Source organism: Papio anubis, chromosome X (assembly GCF_008728515.1).
Source record: "Papio anubis isolate 15944 chromosome X, Panubis1.0, whole genome shotgun sequence".
Classification (NCBI taxonomy): Eukaryota; Metazoa; Chordata; class Mammalia; order Primates; family Cercopithecidae; genus Papio; species Papio anubis.
In genome coordinates this window covers 50,957,586-50,974,950 of record NC_044996.1, presented here as the reverse complement: position 1 = coordinate 50,974,950, position 17,365 = coordinate 50,957,586, and the positions used below count along the sequence as shown (strand labels likewise).

Genomic DNA, 17,365 nt, shown 5'->3' with positions numbered 1-17,365 from the left:
AAAAGAAATTAAAAAATAATTCAAATGCTTGCTTTGGCAGCACATATACTAAAACTGGAATGATACAGAGAAGATTAGCATGGCCCCTGCACATGGATGACATGCAAATTCATGAAGCATTCCGTAGTTTTCATCTCATGCCAGTCATAATGGTGATTATTAAAAAGTCAAGAAACAATAGATGGCGGCGAGACTGTGGAGAAATAGGAACACTATTAAATTGTTGGTGGGAATGCAAGTTATTCCAACCATTGTGGAAGACAGTGTAGTGATTCCTCAAGGATCTAGAATGAGAAATACCATTTGACCCAGAAATCCCATTACTGGGTATATACCCAAAGGATTATAAATCATTTTACTATAAAGACACATGCACATGAATGTTTATCACAGCACTATTTACAATATCAAAGACATGGAACCAACCCAAATGCCCATCAATGATAGACTGGAAAAAGAAAATGTGGTACATATACACCATGGAATACTATGCAGCCATAAAAAGGAATGAGATCATGTTCTTTGCAGGGACATGGATGAAGCTGGAAGCCATCATCCTCAGCAAACTAACACATGATCAGAAAACCAAACACCGCATGTTCTCACTCATAAGTGGGAGTTGAATAATGAGAACACATGGACATAGGGAGGGGAAAAACACATACCGGGACCAGTTGGAGGGTGGGGGCAAAAGGAGGGAGAGCATTAGGGCAAATAGCTAATACATGCAGGGCTTAAAACCTAGATGATGGGTTGATAGGTCCAGCAAACCATGGCACATATATACCTATGTAACAAACCAACATGTTCTGCACTTATATTCTGGAATTTAAAGTAAAATTCAAAAAATTTAAAAAAGTAATCCAATTTACAATAGTCACACATAAAATTAAATACCTAGTCATTAACTTAAGCAAAGAAATGCAAGACCTCTATAATGAAAACAGTAAAACACTGGTGAACGATATTGAAGAGGGCACCAAAAAATAGAAAAATATTCCATGTTCATGGATTGGAAGAATCAATATTGTTAAAATCTCCATAGGACCCAAAGCAATCTACAGATTCAAAGCAATCCCTATCAAAACACCAATGACATTCTTCACAGAAATAGAAAAAAATTCTCAAAATTTATAGGGAACCACAAAAGACCCAGAATAGCCAAAGTTATCCTAAGTAAAAAGAACAAAACTGGAGAAATTGTTCTTCTGTTACCTGACTTCAAATTATACTACAGAGCTAAAGTAACCAAAACAGCATGGTACTGACATAAAAGCAGACACATAGACCAATGGAACAGAATACAGAACCCAGAAACAAATCCACAGACCTATAGTGACCTCATTTTTGAGAAAGGTGCCAAGAACATAATCTGGGGAAAAGACAGTTTCATCAGTAAATGGTGCTGGGAAAACTGGATATCCATATGCAGAAAAATGCAGCTAGACCCCTGTCTCCTCTATATATAAAACTCAAATCAAAATGCATTAAAGACTTAAATGTAAGACCTCAAACCATAAAATTACTGCAAGAAAACATTGAGGAAAATCTCCAGGATGCTGGTCTTGGCAAAAATTTCTTGAGCAATACCCCACAAGCACAGGCAACAACATAAAAACGGACAAATGGGATCATATCAAGTTAAAAAGTTTCTGCACAGCAAAGGATATAATCAACAAAGTGAAGAGACAATTCACAGAATGGGAGAAAATATTTTCAAACCACCCATCTGACAAAAGGTTAATAGCCAGAATATATAAAGAACTCAAAGAACTCCAATGGAAAAAGTATCTAATAATCCAATCAAAACATGGGCAAATGATGTGCATGGACAGTACTCAAAACAAGACATACAAATGGCAAACATGCATATGAAAAGGTGTTCAACATAACTGATCATCAGCAAAATGTAAATCAAAGCTACAATGAAATAACATCTCACCCCTGTTAAAATGGCTTATATCTAAGACAGGCAATAGCAAGTGCTGGCGAGGATGCAGAGAGAAGGGAATCCTCATACATTGTTGGTGGGAATGTAAATTAGTACAACCACTAAGGAGACCAGTTTGGAGGTTCCTCAAAAAACTAAAAATTGAGCTACCATATGATTCAGCAATCCCACCGCTGGATATTTACCCCAAAGAAAGGAAATCAGTATATCAAAGAGATATCTGCACTGCTATATTTGTTGCAGCACTGTTTACAATAACAAAGATGTGCAAGCAACCGAAGTGTCCACCAAAAGATGAATGGATAAAGAAAATGTGGTATATATACACAATGGAGTACTATTCAGCCATAAAATGAATGAGATTCAGTCATTTGCAACATCATGAATGGAACTGGAGGTTATGTTAAGTGAAATAAACCAGGCACAGAAAGACAAACATTGCATATTCTCACTTATTTGTGGGATCTAAAAATCAAAACAACTGAATTCATGGACATAGGGATTAGAAGGATGGTTACCGGAGGCTGGGAAGGGTAGTGGGGGGGTTGGCGGCGGGGAGGTAGAGATGGTTAATGGGCACAAAATAAACAGAATGAATAAGCCTAGTATTTGATAGCACAACAAAGTGTCTACTGTCAGTAATAACCATATAGTTTTAAATAACGTAAACAGTAATTGGGTTGTTTGAAACTCAATAGATAAATGAGGGGATGGATACCCCATTCTTCATGTGCTTATTTCACACTGCATGCCTATATCAAAACATCTCATGTATTCTACAAACATACACCTATATGTATCCATGAAAAGTAAAGGCTGGGTTTGTTTATTCAGCATCTTTGGGAAGTTAGTGGTGGATCACAAGCTCAAGAGATCGAGAGTCATCTTGGCCAACATGGTGAAACCCCATCTCTACTACAAATATAAAAAAGGTGTTAAAATTAGTTGGGCGAGGCTTCAGAAGTCTGAGATAGAGGCTTAGGAGAGACTTGACCCAGGGAGAGGCTGCGTGAGCTTAGATTGCACCATGCAGCCTGGTGACAGAGTACACTGGCTCAAAAAGCAAAAAGAAAAGTAAAATTAAAAAAGAGTAAGAACATATTCTTGATTAAGCAATATATAACTTATTACAGAAGAACCATTTTTTAAAACAAAGGAAACTATTAAAGGTTCAAGAATTCCTAACACTTACCTCCTAGATCAACTCTTAATTCCAGATTCCCTCTCCACTATTAATAACAGTCAAAGTTTGAAACTGACATCTCGTCTATAAATATCAATGTGCAGTTTTTGTTTAAACACACTCTTTCAGGCGCGGATCAGTCTCTCCTAGATTTCCATGAAGCCTATGAAAATACTAGTGCCCTATAACTTTTCCTTTAGAATGGCATTGCCTACACTTACTCTCCCTTTGATCATTTCTCAAAATGTTCCTTGGTCTCTCTCTCTCTCTCTTTTTTGAGACAGAGTCTGTTTCTGTCGCTTCAGGCTGAGGCAGTGGCCGGACCTATTCACTGCAAGCTCCACCTCCTGGGCCTCACGCCATTCCCCTGCCCTCAGCCTCCAAGTGGCTGGGACTACAGGCTCACCCCACCATGCCCAGCTAATTTCTCTTTCTATTTTTAGAGACGGGTTTTTCAATTGTTAGCCAGGATGTATTCCACCTCCTGACCTCCTGATCCACTCCTCTCAGCCTCCCCAAAGTGCTGGGATGGGTGGAGCCACTTGACGCCCCTCTTTTTTTAATCGAATGGCATAATATTCCCAGGATTAAAATCTCAGTCATTTTTCTCCCCAGAAAATTATTGACTCATATCAATTCTAGCTTATAACATTTTTCAACATCTACCTTTTCCTTTTAATTCATAACACTACCTAGTTCAGGCCCTCAGTGTCTTAGATATCATATAGCTTTATTGTTATGTATTGAGCTTAGTTTCAAAGTATTACGGTAGATATTTTTGAGAGATAAGAACGAACGAATATTTAATGAGAGCCTCTGTATGTCAAAAATGATAGATTATCCCTTTAGACCTTAAGACAAACACGCAAGGTACGTGGCACATTTGCCTGAATGTTCAAAAATTTTGAAGAATAGAAAATTAGGATTCAGTGAAATCAAAATAACCTATCACATGTCATTTGGTTTAGCTGGAACTTAACTTTGCATTATCTTGACTCTTTTCATTATGCATACATAACTGTTCCACATGTTGGAAATGACAAACTACGTGATGTAATTCCTAATTTCATGAAATTGACAATTTAGTAAGGAAGATGAGATGTGTATTGAAACAACTATGATCCCAAGACCAACATGGTCTAAGTGTTATAAGACACAGGAAGGTAGAGTGTGCTACTGCTGAGGAATTTGGGGGGGGAAGGTTTCTGGAGTGGAACAGATTTTGAGCTAAACTTTAAAAGATGTGTAAAATTCAAATAAAAAGAGTGGAATAAAAGTTATTTCAGGGGAGGCAAGGGTATGAAGGACAATAATGGAAAGCTTAGAATAAGGCCAAGTCATGATGGGCATCACAAGGGCATATGGACTTAATTCTGCATTCAACAGGAGCAAAGGAGTGACTTAAAATAGGTATATCAGGGGTCAGTTTCAGGCTTCAGGCTTGAACCAGAAGGGCAGTGGGCACAGAATGGAAGGAAAAAATAGAAAAGGTATATCAAAACTAGAGAGTACTGAAGCTTGAGTTTAGAACTTGCTATGAATACAATAATCCTTTAGACCTATTACTTTTTTTTTTTTTTTTTTTTTTTTTTTTTGAGACAAGGTCTTACTCTTTACTTGGGCTGGAGTGTAGTGGCGCAATCATGGCTCATTGCAGCCTCCACCTCCTGGGTTAAGCGTTTCTCCCACCTCAGCCTCCCAAGTAGCTGGACTACAGGCACACACCACCATGCTCAGCTAATTTTTGTCTTTTTTGTAGAGACGGGGTTTCAATATGTTGCCTAGGCTGGTCTCAAATTCCTGGGCTGAAGTGATCTGCTCGCCTCTGCCTCTGCCTCCCAATGTACTGGGACTACAGGTGTGAGCCCCTGTGCCCGGCCTAGATCTATTACATTTAAGCTTAGTAATGTTGTTCCTGATGCAAGAGATGGAGCTTTGACTTTACATCCAATAAATTCATCCACAATTGTCAGTAACAAATTCCCTTTGTGGGTGTAATAAAATGTGTTGATGCTCTGATTTCAGTAATTGAAAATTAAAATACATGAAAATATGAAATTATAAAAGATACTGGAGTGATGATTGGCATTTACAATGTACTTTAAAGGTAGACTGTGAGTTCCACAAGGAGAAAATAAAGGAAAAACAAAAGAAAAATTAAAATGTACTTAAAAGGATTTATCCAATTTTTTTCTAAGTCGCATGCTTTCCTCATTCAGTCAAACAGTTTATATCTACTTAAATATTCAGGAACAAATCCTAATGTAAAAATAATTATTAATCAGGGTTTTCTATCACATTCACACACATAGCTTTTCAAAATCATACATACTGAATTAAAATAAAAGTATCTGTGGGTGGTTCAATTCATCCATAAATGATTCTTATGATCAGTTGCCCTACAGGACAGGCTTAGAATCTTACACATAATAGCTGTCCAATATCTATTTGGTGATAAGTTGATTGATATAAAAGTCTTGTCATCTAGAATGGTACTTATCAAGCTAAATTACGCTTTAGTCTAACTTGAAGAGATTTTTGGAAAAAAAAAGATACATAAACGTGCATCTTTTTTGCACTACTTCAAATCTACTTAATTCTCCGAAGTTGAGGCTAAATAATCTCTGCTTTTAGCCTATATTCAGACGTAATCTCTTAGCCAAACTAGTCATTTTGTTCAACCTTCTACCATGGTTGTTTTCAAGCCTAGTTACACACCAGAATCACCAATTAAAACATAACAGTGCCCAGGATCCACTCCAGACTAATGAATCAGAATCTCTGAGAGTGGTTCCCAGTCATATTTTACTATTTGTTTTGTTTCTTAAAGCTTCCCAGGTGATACAACAAGGGTAAGTGTAAACCTTCTTCTAAAATGACAATCCTTGAATATTTTAAGACACCTTTATTTATTTAGGACATATTTATTCTTCCTTCTCGCTCCACCTTATTTTTGAATTAATCCTAGTATGTCATAATTTCTAATCCTTTTATTAGTTTGCTTAAATCCCTGCCACTCACAAGGTATAACCTAAACACAATCACTTTAATACTGTAATAACAACAAATAAGTACAATGGGACCACCTTTTTCACCCTGCTGTTAACTAGCTGTGTGACTAAGAACATATCACAGCCTTTCAGATTTCTGTTTCTACCTGACTTTATACGGGTTGATAGCGATCAATGACAAAATATATTTTAGATGGGAATGCCTACGTAAGCAAAATTTTGGTGGGGTACTTTTTTTTTAAATTGTGGTAAAATCCATGTAAAATTTACTATCTCAACCATTTTAAGTGTAGAGTTCAGTAGTATTAAGTATATTTAACTCCTTATTTTGAATATTTATCTTCTATTAATGTAGTCTACAATAGTGTCACCATTTTTTGGTGGTCATATACTGCTGACTCACGCTCAGCTAACTTTAAATACATGGTTCTTTTTGATCTGGAACTGGTTAAACTATGTCCCTCTAGGACATAGTTATATAGATAGAAATTCTTCCGGATCCCAAAACAGATCCAATATATACTTATATTTTTGAATTTAAGTTTTACCGTGTTAGAGTCAACCAATCATTTCCAGCCTTTCAAGATATTTTTGGATCTTCTAGAATCTGCCACCAGGAGGCTCATGGAAGGGAGGTTTCCACTGAGAACAAATTCATAAAATGGTTGTTGTTTATCAGAGGCTACTGTATACTGCCAAATTCTCCTCAGGTTGCATTTCCCCTAAATTTGACATGAACTTGATGATGTCTACTTTCTGAAAGTCATGCCTAAGGCTTGGAGAGGTTAAGCAGTTTGCCCAAAGTCACACAGTTGATAAGTGTCAAAGCCAGGATTCAAATCTAAGTCTGCCCAAGATTTCCCTGAGAACTCGCTCTTAAAAAGGCTAGTCTCTGTTGTCCAGGCTGGAGTGCAGTGGTGTGATCTTGGCTCACTGCAACCTCTGCCTCCCGGGTTCAAGTGATTCTGCTGCCTCAGCCTCCCTAGTAGCTGGGACTACAGGCATGCACCACCATGCCCGACTAATTTTTGTATTTTTAGTAGAGACACGGTTTCATTATGTTGGCCAGGCTGGTCTTAAACTCCTGACCTCAGGTGATCCGCTTGCCTTGGCCTCCCGACGTGCTGGGATTACAGGCAAGGCTAATCTTAAAAAGAGACTTCATCTCCAGGCTTGACATATGTAAGAAACTTATGTCTGATTCACAAGAGATGCTAAATATTTCTTTTGATCCACCTGACCCCCAACCCCCACTATTTGAGACATGATTGTTGGACTCCCAGAAAAAAAATGACCAATAGCCAATTCTGGAAGTCAAGAGGAAACTGGTGACAATACAGATGTTTTTCAGCCTGTTTCAGGGTGACAGCTTAGAGGAAAGGTCAGCCTCAGGGAACAGATGTTAAATTAGAGGACAGGTGAGCAGATAATGTTGACTGTGAGGAAGATGACTGGGACAGGAACTAATGTTTACTGAGAACTCACTACCTGTCAGGAATAAAGGTGTTCTGGCGAAGAACTGGGACTTAGGAGCTGACTATAGTAGACATGGGAACCAAGGGATAGCTGAAAAAACTTGGGGGCATCTTCCTCTCTTTTTGTTTCTTTTTTATACTCTCACCATGTCTTTTCTCTTCCTTAACTGATTAGAATATGAAATAAATCTATTTTTATTGGTTGGTTGTTGTGTGGGTTTATACTGATTAATTCCAAAAGTAGCAAGAGTTGTAAAAAGCATTAGGATGAGAGAGACTGCATTAGTTTTCACCCTGCTATTAACTAGCTGTGTGACTAAGAACATATCACGGCCTTTCAGATTTCTGTTTCTACCTGCCTTTATATGGGTTGATGGTGATCAATTAAAAAATGTATTTTAGATAGGAATATATACGGAAGGAAAATTTTGGCGGGGTACTTACAGAGGACCCAAATACCTTAGCTGCTTCCAAATACGAAGCACAGAAGATGATTTAAAGTTTTAAGCAGGTATACAGTTAATACAAACCTTTAAGGGCCTAAAAAATCAAAGGGTCCCAATATTTCTTCTCCTATTCCTCCATTATCTTTATTTTCTTGTCTATGTCCTAACCCTAAAGCTGGTTCTCTCCAAAATATCTCTTTGTAAAAATCCATGAGGCATTTCTACTACCAAGTGTAATATTTTAATAATTGCAACTAGAGTTTAAAAGAAATTTTTTTGCAAAATTAGTATTTTGGTTATGATTTAGGTATAATAGTGAGTTTTCCCCAATGATAAATGTACAAACTTCATGGCAGATGGTCTTTTATCTTTCAGTCTAATTAAGTAAGAAATTAGGAGAGCTAGGGTTAAAAATATAAACAGATTACACATTAGAATATCAAATGACAATATACTGAATGTTGTGAAGTATGACTTCAAGTCACATCTGGAAAAAATACACTTCGTTGAACATGGTACAGTAAATACTTTCTGGTTAATTTTAGGCGTATTTTTTCAATATTTCTAGCCTAGAACTTTTCAACTGTTCTTCATTTCCTGGTACATTTGAATTTTTTTATGCTACTATAAACTTGGAAAAGAGATATGGATAGAGGAGCAAGTTTTTTTTTGTTTGTGTTTTGAGACAAAGTCTCACTTTGCCACCTAGGCTGGAGTGCAGTGGTGCAATCTTGGCTCACTGCAACCTCTGCCTCCCAAGTTCAAGTGATTCTCCTGCCTCAGCCTCCTGAGTAGCCGGGATCAAGGCACGCGCCACTGTGCCCGGCTAATTTTTGTAATCTTAGTAGAGATGGGGTTTCACCATGTTGGCCACGCTGGTCTCAAACTCCTGACCTCAGGTGATCCGCTCACCTCGACCTCCCAAAGTGCTGGGATTACAGGCGTGAGCCACTGTGCCCAGCAGAGGAGCAAGATTTTATAATCAGAATCAAAGCCTACTTATTGAAACTTGGCATTGAGATCTTAATGACACAAAGGCATGCTCTCAAATATGGACTGGAATATACCATCTTTAAAATATACAAGAATTTCTGATGCTGATATGATTTATTTCTATTTTAACATGAAACAAAAGCAATGGGGAATAAGGAAATACTATCAGAAACTAGGTTCAAAATGGGAAGATAACCTATATCTGATAATGAAGTAAGGGTTTAAAAATAATAGGATGTGGAAAAGATAAGATAAAACCAATGTTTACTAGATGGTCCCATTTATACTCAGGGTATAAGAGGGTAAAATTGCTTTGCAATGCTGTGCTTTGTGGTAATAAGAAACTATTCAAGTTGCCAACCGTTAACAAATTAAGCATAACTTTTAAATATATATTACTTTCCAGAAACTAAATACATCAGGAAGTTCTTCAGAGTGGAGAAATACGGTCATATAACAAAACTATGACCTATATGTACAGAGTTTCAATTTGGGATGATGAAAAAGTTCTGGAGATGGACAGTGGTGAAGCTTGCTTGACAATGTAAATGTACTTAATGCCACTGAATTTCACACTTAAAATGGCAAAGTTTATGGTGTGCATATTTTACCACAATAAAACATGAAATAAAATATTGAAAAAAATAAAAGATAAAAGCATCTGAATCGCTGCATGAAGGACAGCTACCCTGTAGAGTCAACCTGCTGCTCAGAGGAAACTGCATGAGCAAGTGACGGTTGTTTTGCTACCATGACATAAGCAATCCACTTCTGAATAACATTTATGATGGTTATTTGAAATGAAATGGTAGTTTTGTGACAAATTATAAATGGGATCTGATCAGAGAGCTCATATATTCCATGTAATGTATTTGATTACATTTAAGTGTGCCTTCAGCAATTGGTGGGAGAATGAGTAAACTCCAATTTTCTATAAATAAGAGTGTTTTTCCTCTTCATTTCCCTCTTACAAGAAATGTTTTCATGACCTAAGAAAATAAATATTTCATAATAATTTATAATGGGGAGACAAACTATGACCTACAGCACTGGGATGTAGGAAAAAATAAGTAAGATTCTGAGCTGGTCAAATAGATTCAAATCCCATCTTTACCCACAACTATATAGCCTTGAGCAAATTATGTAACCACTATGCACCGTTTTTTATTTCACCCAAAAAGTACAGAAATACAATGTGTAATTTTTAATTCTAGGATTTGGTGAATGTTAAATGAAATTTTTAAAATGTTCAACACATGTAGGCACTTGATAAAGTATGCTTGTTCACTAATCCAGAAGCTTTGAACATTTTACTTAATATTATACATAATCATTTTATTTAGACCCGAGTTATTTTAGAGGTCATCTAGTTTATGGTTTTTCAAACTCGGCACTATTGTCACTTTGGGCCGGATAATTCATTGTTGTGAGGAGCCTGTCCTATACATCGTAGGATATTTGGCAGCATCTTTGGCCTCTGCCAATCAGATGCCAGTAGCATTCCATAGTTGTGACAACCAAAAATATCTCCAGACAATGTCAAATATCCCCTGTGAGGCAAAACTGCCTCCAGTTTAGAACCAATCTAGTCTAATGTCCTCATTTCATAAACAAGGAAGCTAAGGCCCAGAGAGGTAACAGGAATTAAAGAACTGAGGGAGGTAAAATGTAAAACATATGATTCGAGACTCAGGTGGATTTGGTCTATTAAAAAAAATTCTAGTAGTCTGGGAAGAGACAATAGCAATAGCAGAGGGATGTTCTTAAGTCAGTAAAATGCAATTAGGAGTACTAACAGCTCACGTTCTACGGACTTGGGCATTACTAAAATCCCTTATGTTGATATAAAATACTCAATTCACTTTGTACCAGCCTATCTGCCTTCAATGATATAAAAAGCAAAGAGGTTGACTTGACAGAAACTTACTTTTTGGCTACTTTTGTTGGGTTGGGCCTACTCCAAATAACAGCACTATTATGTGAAAGTAAAGTAACATTAACTTCTGCATTCAAAAGTGCAGCTGAGTGTGAAATCCAAATGATCATATGTGAAACTTTCTCCTAATTAATGCTACTACATAACAACAGGCAATTTAAGATGAAATGCATTTTTATGACAAAAATAAAACATTTATGGCTTGAGTCAGAATAATGAATTTGGTCCACCCGTGCTTACGGAATTATAAACCATGTAGAATCTCTGAGGAAAGGAACCAGAAAATTACCATATTTCTTCAGTTCCGGGTAACAGAACTCTCTGTTCATTCCAATTAAATGTTCTTTGTTAACCCCCAAGTTTAAGCTATTCAAATTAGGTGACTCTATTTTAGATATAACTGGCTATATTTAATAAAATGAATCTCACTTGCATTTGTTAAATGACAATTAGGTTGAGTTGCATAAAATCCCAAATTTCCTCTTCAGGATAACCTGTCAGATGTTTATGGGAAAAACTTGCTATTAGATGTTTTAATGCTTTGCTGAAGTGGGAAGTTCACAGACCAATTGATCTTGATACAAAAACATCTAGCATTGTAAAGGATTCGTTGTATATCCTATTTTAATAAAGTAACAAAAATGGAGCAAACTTCTGGACTGGCTGCAATATCATAAACAAATCTCATTCTCAGTCACAGATTTAAAGTCAGGCATTAAAAAATCTGATAAATAATCATTTTAATTGTGCAAAGAGCACATGTGCTATATTCTCCATGATTACACTTTTAGAGATAAACTCCCTCAAGCATTCTTGATTAAATATAATTTTTTTAAAAAACTGACTTGCCCTTTGCAATCTTTTAATACCATCAGAATCTTAGAAAAGAATGAGCAGAGCACAGCACTAAGTTATAGGAGACTGGGGGAACTGAGTTAACCTACACAAAATGTTTTAACTCTTTTTCCCCTAAAGGTCACACTGTTTAAGGAGTTTTCAAGAATAATAGCTGTGGTAGAAATGCAGATCTGTACCTATCAGCATGATGGCCACTCACAGCTATAATGCTATCTAGTGTCCTTAGTTTTTCAGTTTGTAAGATTAACACCTGACTTATGAGTTTGCCAAGTTTTAGCTACTTTACACAGTTATCACAATCAAACAAATAATGAAGGGTTTCCCATGGCATCTTAACAATTACAAATTACAACAGAAGTAACAAAATAATTGGGAGTACTAGTTATATGTTTAACATTTACATTGTCTTTATTTAAACCAAGTCCTCTGCCTTCATAATCATAAGCACTTTGTGGCTAGCCAGCTCAGGGTTCATGCTTGTGAAGTCAGAAACTGAATTAAGGTACTGTGTAAATCCATTAATACACTTGATCACATGACAGCTACTTTGCATCAGAAAGCCACCAAATACATGGCATTCATTCCAACAGGTTAGTAAATGTGAATGAATCTGCAAGGTTGCTTTCAGATGGGAAAGAATCAAAGTTTTTATCCTAACCGATATGTAATAAATATAGTAGGGGGTATGCTTAGGTTAGTCTTTAAAACAAGCTTAGTTAGTATTTTCACACACTGAAATCTAACAAGAGGGCCAGAAACAAACAAATAATAATTTACCTCTCCCCAGACATCTCAACCTGCCAAATGCAGAGAATTAAAAACTAATTCTGTAACAGTTTACTATTCTTCCCTCACATCAACATTAGATTTACAGTATAATTTGCTTTACTGTGCCTGTAGTACATATTATGAGCTACAGAGTACAGATTTATAATAAACAATGGAATGGTCTTGTGGCTCAGGATTCTGACTAGTAACATTTAATACTGCATTCCTTTGCTTATTTAAATATCTTATAATTTTACTATCAAGCACTATTACTGAGTTGTTTAGTATAGCTGTGTTTGTCCGTATATCCTTAACACTAAGCATAGTGACTGGCACACACACATAGACGTGTTCAATAAATGATTCCTGAATACATGAAAGGTTACCCACTAGATTTTCTTTTTCTTTCTTTCTTTTTTTTTTTTTTGAGATGGAGCCTCGCTCTGTTGCCCAGGCTGGAGTTCAGCGGCGCGATCGCGGCTCACTGCAACCTCCGCCTCCCGGCTTCAAGTGATTCTTCTGCCTCAGTCTCCCGAGTAGCTGTGACTATACGCATGTGCCACCATGCCCGGCTAATTTTTTGTATTTTTAGTAGAGACGGGGTTCCACCGTGTTAGCCAGGATGGCCTCCATCTCCTGATCTCGTGATCTGCCCGCCTCGGCCTCCCAAAGTGCTGGGATTACAGGTGTGAGCCTCCGCGCCCAGCCTACCCACTGGATTTTCTTATGGTGGACTTAACTATCATTCGACTTGAAACTTTACTGAATAGTATGGAGACAAATGATAAGTCTTGTTAGGTAACTGCTACACAAACGGATTAATAGCTACATAAAAGGCCAGAAGGTCTTCCAATCTAAAACAGGATGCATTTGATATATTTTTTCTTAAAAGGAAGAGGTAAATAAGCAAGAATTTTTTTTTTACTATGAATATACCAGAATGTTATTGTTGTGTGAAAATTCATTTTTGAGCCATTAAACATTTTTGAAAAATGAAAGATGAAGTGTCCCACAAAATCTCATAATTCCCTTTACTGTGAATTCTGAGTGTATATGTGTCTTTTCATATGGCATTTCTTTTCTTTCTTTGTTCTATTTCTAGTTTTACTGCTCAATGTCCCATTTGTAATCTTTGAAAGCTTCTAATATTCCGTTTGCTAGTTTCTAATGTCCACTGACATTTGTTCATTATTCACCCCAAGACAGATGAAATCCTCAAGAATAACAGCTACAGTTCAAAATGGATCAGCAAATGCTTTTCCAAACCACTTTTAATCATCCTATAAGGAGTGGACTTGCAATAATTGAATCTTGACAATTCTTTGACATCTTTTAGAGCAATCTCTTAACTAGGATTTAAGCAAAAGATACTGGTACACCATCAAGTAACATTCTCCTTTCTTCTCCTTTATCCACCATCATAATTGACAACCATTTATGGCCTTTATATACATATAAACAAAAATATTTTGAGGCCTAATAGTGTTTGGAACAGTGCAATATATGAAATGTTTGCCATTTGTTAAGTGAAAAGGTGAGAGAATTGTAGTTTGGACTGAATAGTGAATGAAGGACATTTAGCTAAAATGAAATGGTAAGAGATAATTTTTAGGTTAACAATTATATTTGGTTTTTCATATGCCAGTAAATTTTCTCAACACTAACTCAACATAGATCTCATTATTCACTGAATGTCAGGTGGTAACTATCAGAACAGGTTTCTTACGATTTATGAGTTATTGTTCTAGTGCACAGCCATGGAAATGTCATTGAAAGAATATCAATTCAGAAATGCAAAATCATGGTTGATACTTTCAGATCTGAAACCAACCCTCGGAGTGTGGGTAGTTTTATTCCCTTATTTCAAAAATGTCAAAACCCAAATCGAGGGGGCATGGGGCCTATTCAGGGTCACAAAGTCCAGTGAATTAATTAGCAGCTGAACCTACATCAACTGCATCACACTCCTATGCCAGGGTGCTCCTCATTTTACTGCCTCGCAATAATATAGGTAAGGTATTGCTCATACTTTATGAAATTAGCTCTCTGGAAGCCTTTACTATTTGCATATATTCAAAGATACTGCAAACAAACCAGTTACACCACCAGGCAAAAAGCCATTTTTTTTTCCCATGAGATACTGGTCTTAAACCTTACTGTGAGCAGACGATGAGAGCCAAATTGAATTGTGATCTTGAGGCCTATAAAACTGCTCTTGCCTACTAGCTGGTTATGGACATAAAGGTTGATATAAAAATTTAAAATCCAGATTTCGTGTTTCCATCCACTGAGGATGAATGAAGACACTAAATGGAGTCTTTCAAAGGCTGACTTTAGTAAGAGAGTTGATAAATAAAACATTACAGTGTACTTCTAACTTCCATATTTAATAAGTGGCATTTATGTAATGTGCCTATACAAATATTGTAAGGGATTTTTTTTTCCTACTTTGCCATTCCTCCAAAGCGAAAGGTGTAAAAGGTTATGGAATAGCACACAGGGACATATCATTGAAGAATGTGAAGAAGAGATTTTTATGGGATAATTTTAATGGGGTATCTTCCTAAGAAAAAGGAATTTATTTTCCTCTATTTTGGTGTCCACAATCTTTCACTTTGGAGGCAAGTCAGCAACATAAGGTAACACAGCAAATTCTGGAAATTACGAAATTTACGATGGCAAAATGCTTTACTGGGGTGCTCTGCAGTGGAATGGTCTCCATCAGCTAAGAACATTTCCCAAACTGCTTTAAAACACATTTCAATGGCAAATTTTACAGTTTGCTATTAGTAGGCTGTTTACAAGTATACAGAATTTTGTGTGAATACCGCTTATACTGATACAGTCAAGAAATATCTTTTTATGTTAGGAGTAATATGTGTTGGTAGGTACAACAGAACTTACTAAAAGTCAAACCACCTTAAAGATGGACCTGTAAACCTTGCTTTACCAGGTCACATTCTCAAATAGCCAAAGAAAACTCTCCAAAGTGATTCCTGAAATCTGTACTTCTGTCACACTCTTCCTCTTTCCCTAGTAGAGTCCCCTCCACCAGACCTTACCTTCCTAAAATCCGACAGATCTTTTAAACCTATACACTTCTAACCTGCCCAAATTTCTAACGCCATCTCTCTGTAAATATTCTGCCTCAAGTTTCTACACTACAGGACGTTGAACACCAAAAGGGGGTTTACTCCCCCTTATTTCTTTGGCATTTCCTCTTTTATCTCCGCCCGTTTCTCCATCGGTCCCCCTTCCCTTATCCTTGACCCTCTTGGCCCACAGCACTTCTACCTTGCCTTCTCTTCCAAATCACACCTCAGCTTCCTACAGCACACTAAGGTGTCCTGGCTGGGAGATAAATTATGTGGTATTTTTTTTCCCTTCAAACTCCTGCTTCGTGAGTACCTGCAATTCTTTTGCCTGGGGTCCCCCATCCTTTACAGGTGGGAGAGGTAGGGAAGGCCCTCTCTGCTTCAGTCCATCTTGCACACTCGGGGCTAATACGGCAGGGCGGGGCGGGGCGAGCTTGGCCTTTACTGCGCCACGGCAGGTGGGGGGTGGGGCAGTGGCGAACCGCGCCCAGCCCGATCTCGCACGGGCTGAAGAGAGGCAGCGAAGGAGATGGGGCCGCCCCCGCACCCCGGGACGGGAACTCACCTTCTCTGAGGCAAGGGCGGGTGTCTACTTTAAAACTACTGCCCCCCCTCCCCGCCGCCGCCATAGTGGAGCAGCCAAAGCCGCCGCCGCCGCCGTCGCCACAGCCACCGGCAGGCGGGCAGGCAGGGGCGGAGGTGGCGGAGGAGGCAGGAACAATTACTGCCGCCGCCGCCGCCGCCGCCGCCTCGCAGGCGGTGTAGGAGGAGGAGGAGGCGGCAGAGACGGTAGCTTCCTGAGGGGAAGACTCCGCCGCCAGCGGGGTGACTGTGCTCGGCACCGCGGCCATCGCAGCGAGGCGCGCGGACAATTGCACTTGCGTCTCGATTCCGTTAAGCTCCTTTAGCCCCGCCTTCCGTTAGCCCCACCCCCTTTGTCCCTCTTTTCAACGGTTCAGCTGGAGCCTCGTTCTCGCTCCTCAGTCCACCAATCGGAGAGCTTTAGAGCCGCCGGTTGTTTTGCCCTTCACTGTCTTTGCGGCTTCACCCCACCTCCCTTTGAGGAAGCAATGACGGCTAAGGCAAAGGCTGGATAAAGCATCGTGGGTTTGCATAGTGAGGTTTCGGAGTTTAATAAACTAATTTGGTGAAAATTGTCTGAAACCGATGATCTCTATTGCCGTTCAAATATCTCTGTAATTATATCTTCATCTGGTTTTTTCTTTTAGTCTTGTTTGTAGCCCAGGGCTAGGTGTGTTTTAATTCTCACTCACTGCTACCTCCTCGGCCTCCCCGGTCCCGTTCAAGCAATTTGGCCTCAGTCTCCTTAGGATTATGGGCATGTGCCACCATGCCCAGCTTAATTTTTGTATTTAGTAGAGATAAGCCATCATAAGGCTGGGTTAGTTTTGAATTCCTCCTGACCTCGTGATCCACCGCCTTTGGCCTCCCAGCATGGGATTACAGGTGCATGAACCTAGCCCCTGGCTTCTTAAATGCACAGAGAACAGAATCTTTCGTCCTGACATTGTTTTCGTGGACTCTAAAAGGACTGCTTATCTATCGATCTGCCCATCTTAATTACAATAAATTCCTGTGAATTCAGCACCTACAGCAATCCGAATATTACTGATATTTTAAATTACATC

The 17,365-nt window shown here is 38.3% G+C and overlaps 1 protein-coding gene and 1 non-coding gene across 4 annotated transcripts in view; one reads left to right on the top strand and one right to left on the bottom strand.

Moving 5' to 3' along the window:
• The window catches only part of ZMAT1 (zinc finger matrin-type 1), a 48,231-nt gene extending 31,537 nt beyond the window's left edge, over positions 1-16,694 (bottom strand). For 2 of the 3 annotated variants that reach the window (XM_031660687.1, XM_031660688.1), the window contains exon 1: positions 16,282-16,694. In XM_031660687.1, the coding sequence (XP_031516547.1) occupies positions 16,282-16,567 (286 nt within the window). In that variant the 5' untranslated portion in view covers positions 16,568-16,694. Of the gene's footprint in view, positions 1-16,029; positions 16,200-16,281 lie in introns of those variants that run through there. The other variant, XM_031660689.1, reaches the window with a different exon arrangement.
• On the top strand, positions 29-131 carry LOC116272178. Its single transcript, XR_004180907.1, has one exon. It is a non-coding gene; the product is annotated as a U6 spliceosomal RNA (small nuclear RNA).
• Positions 16,695-17,365: the final 671 nt, after the last annotated feature.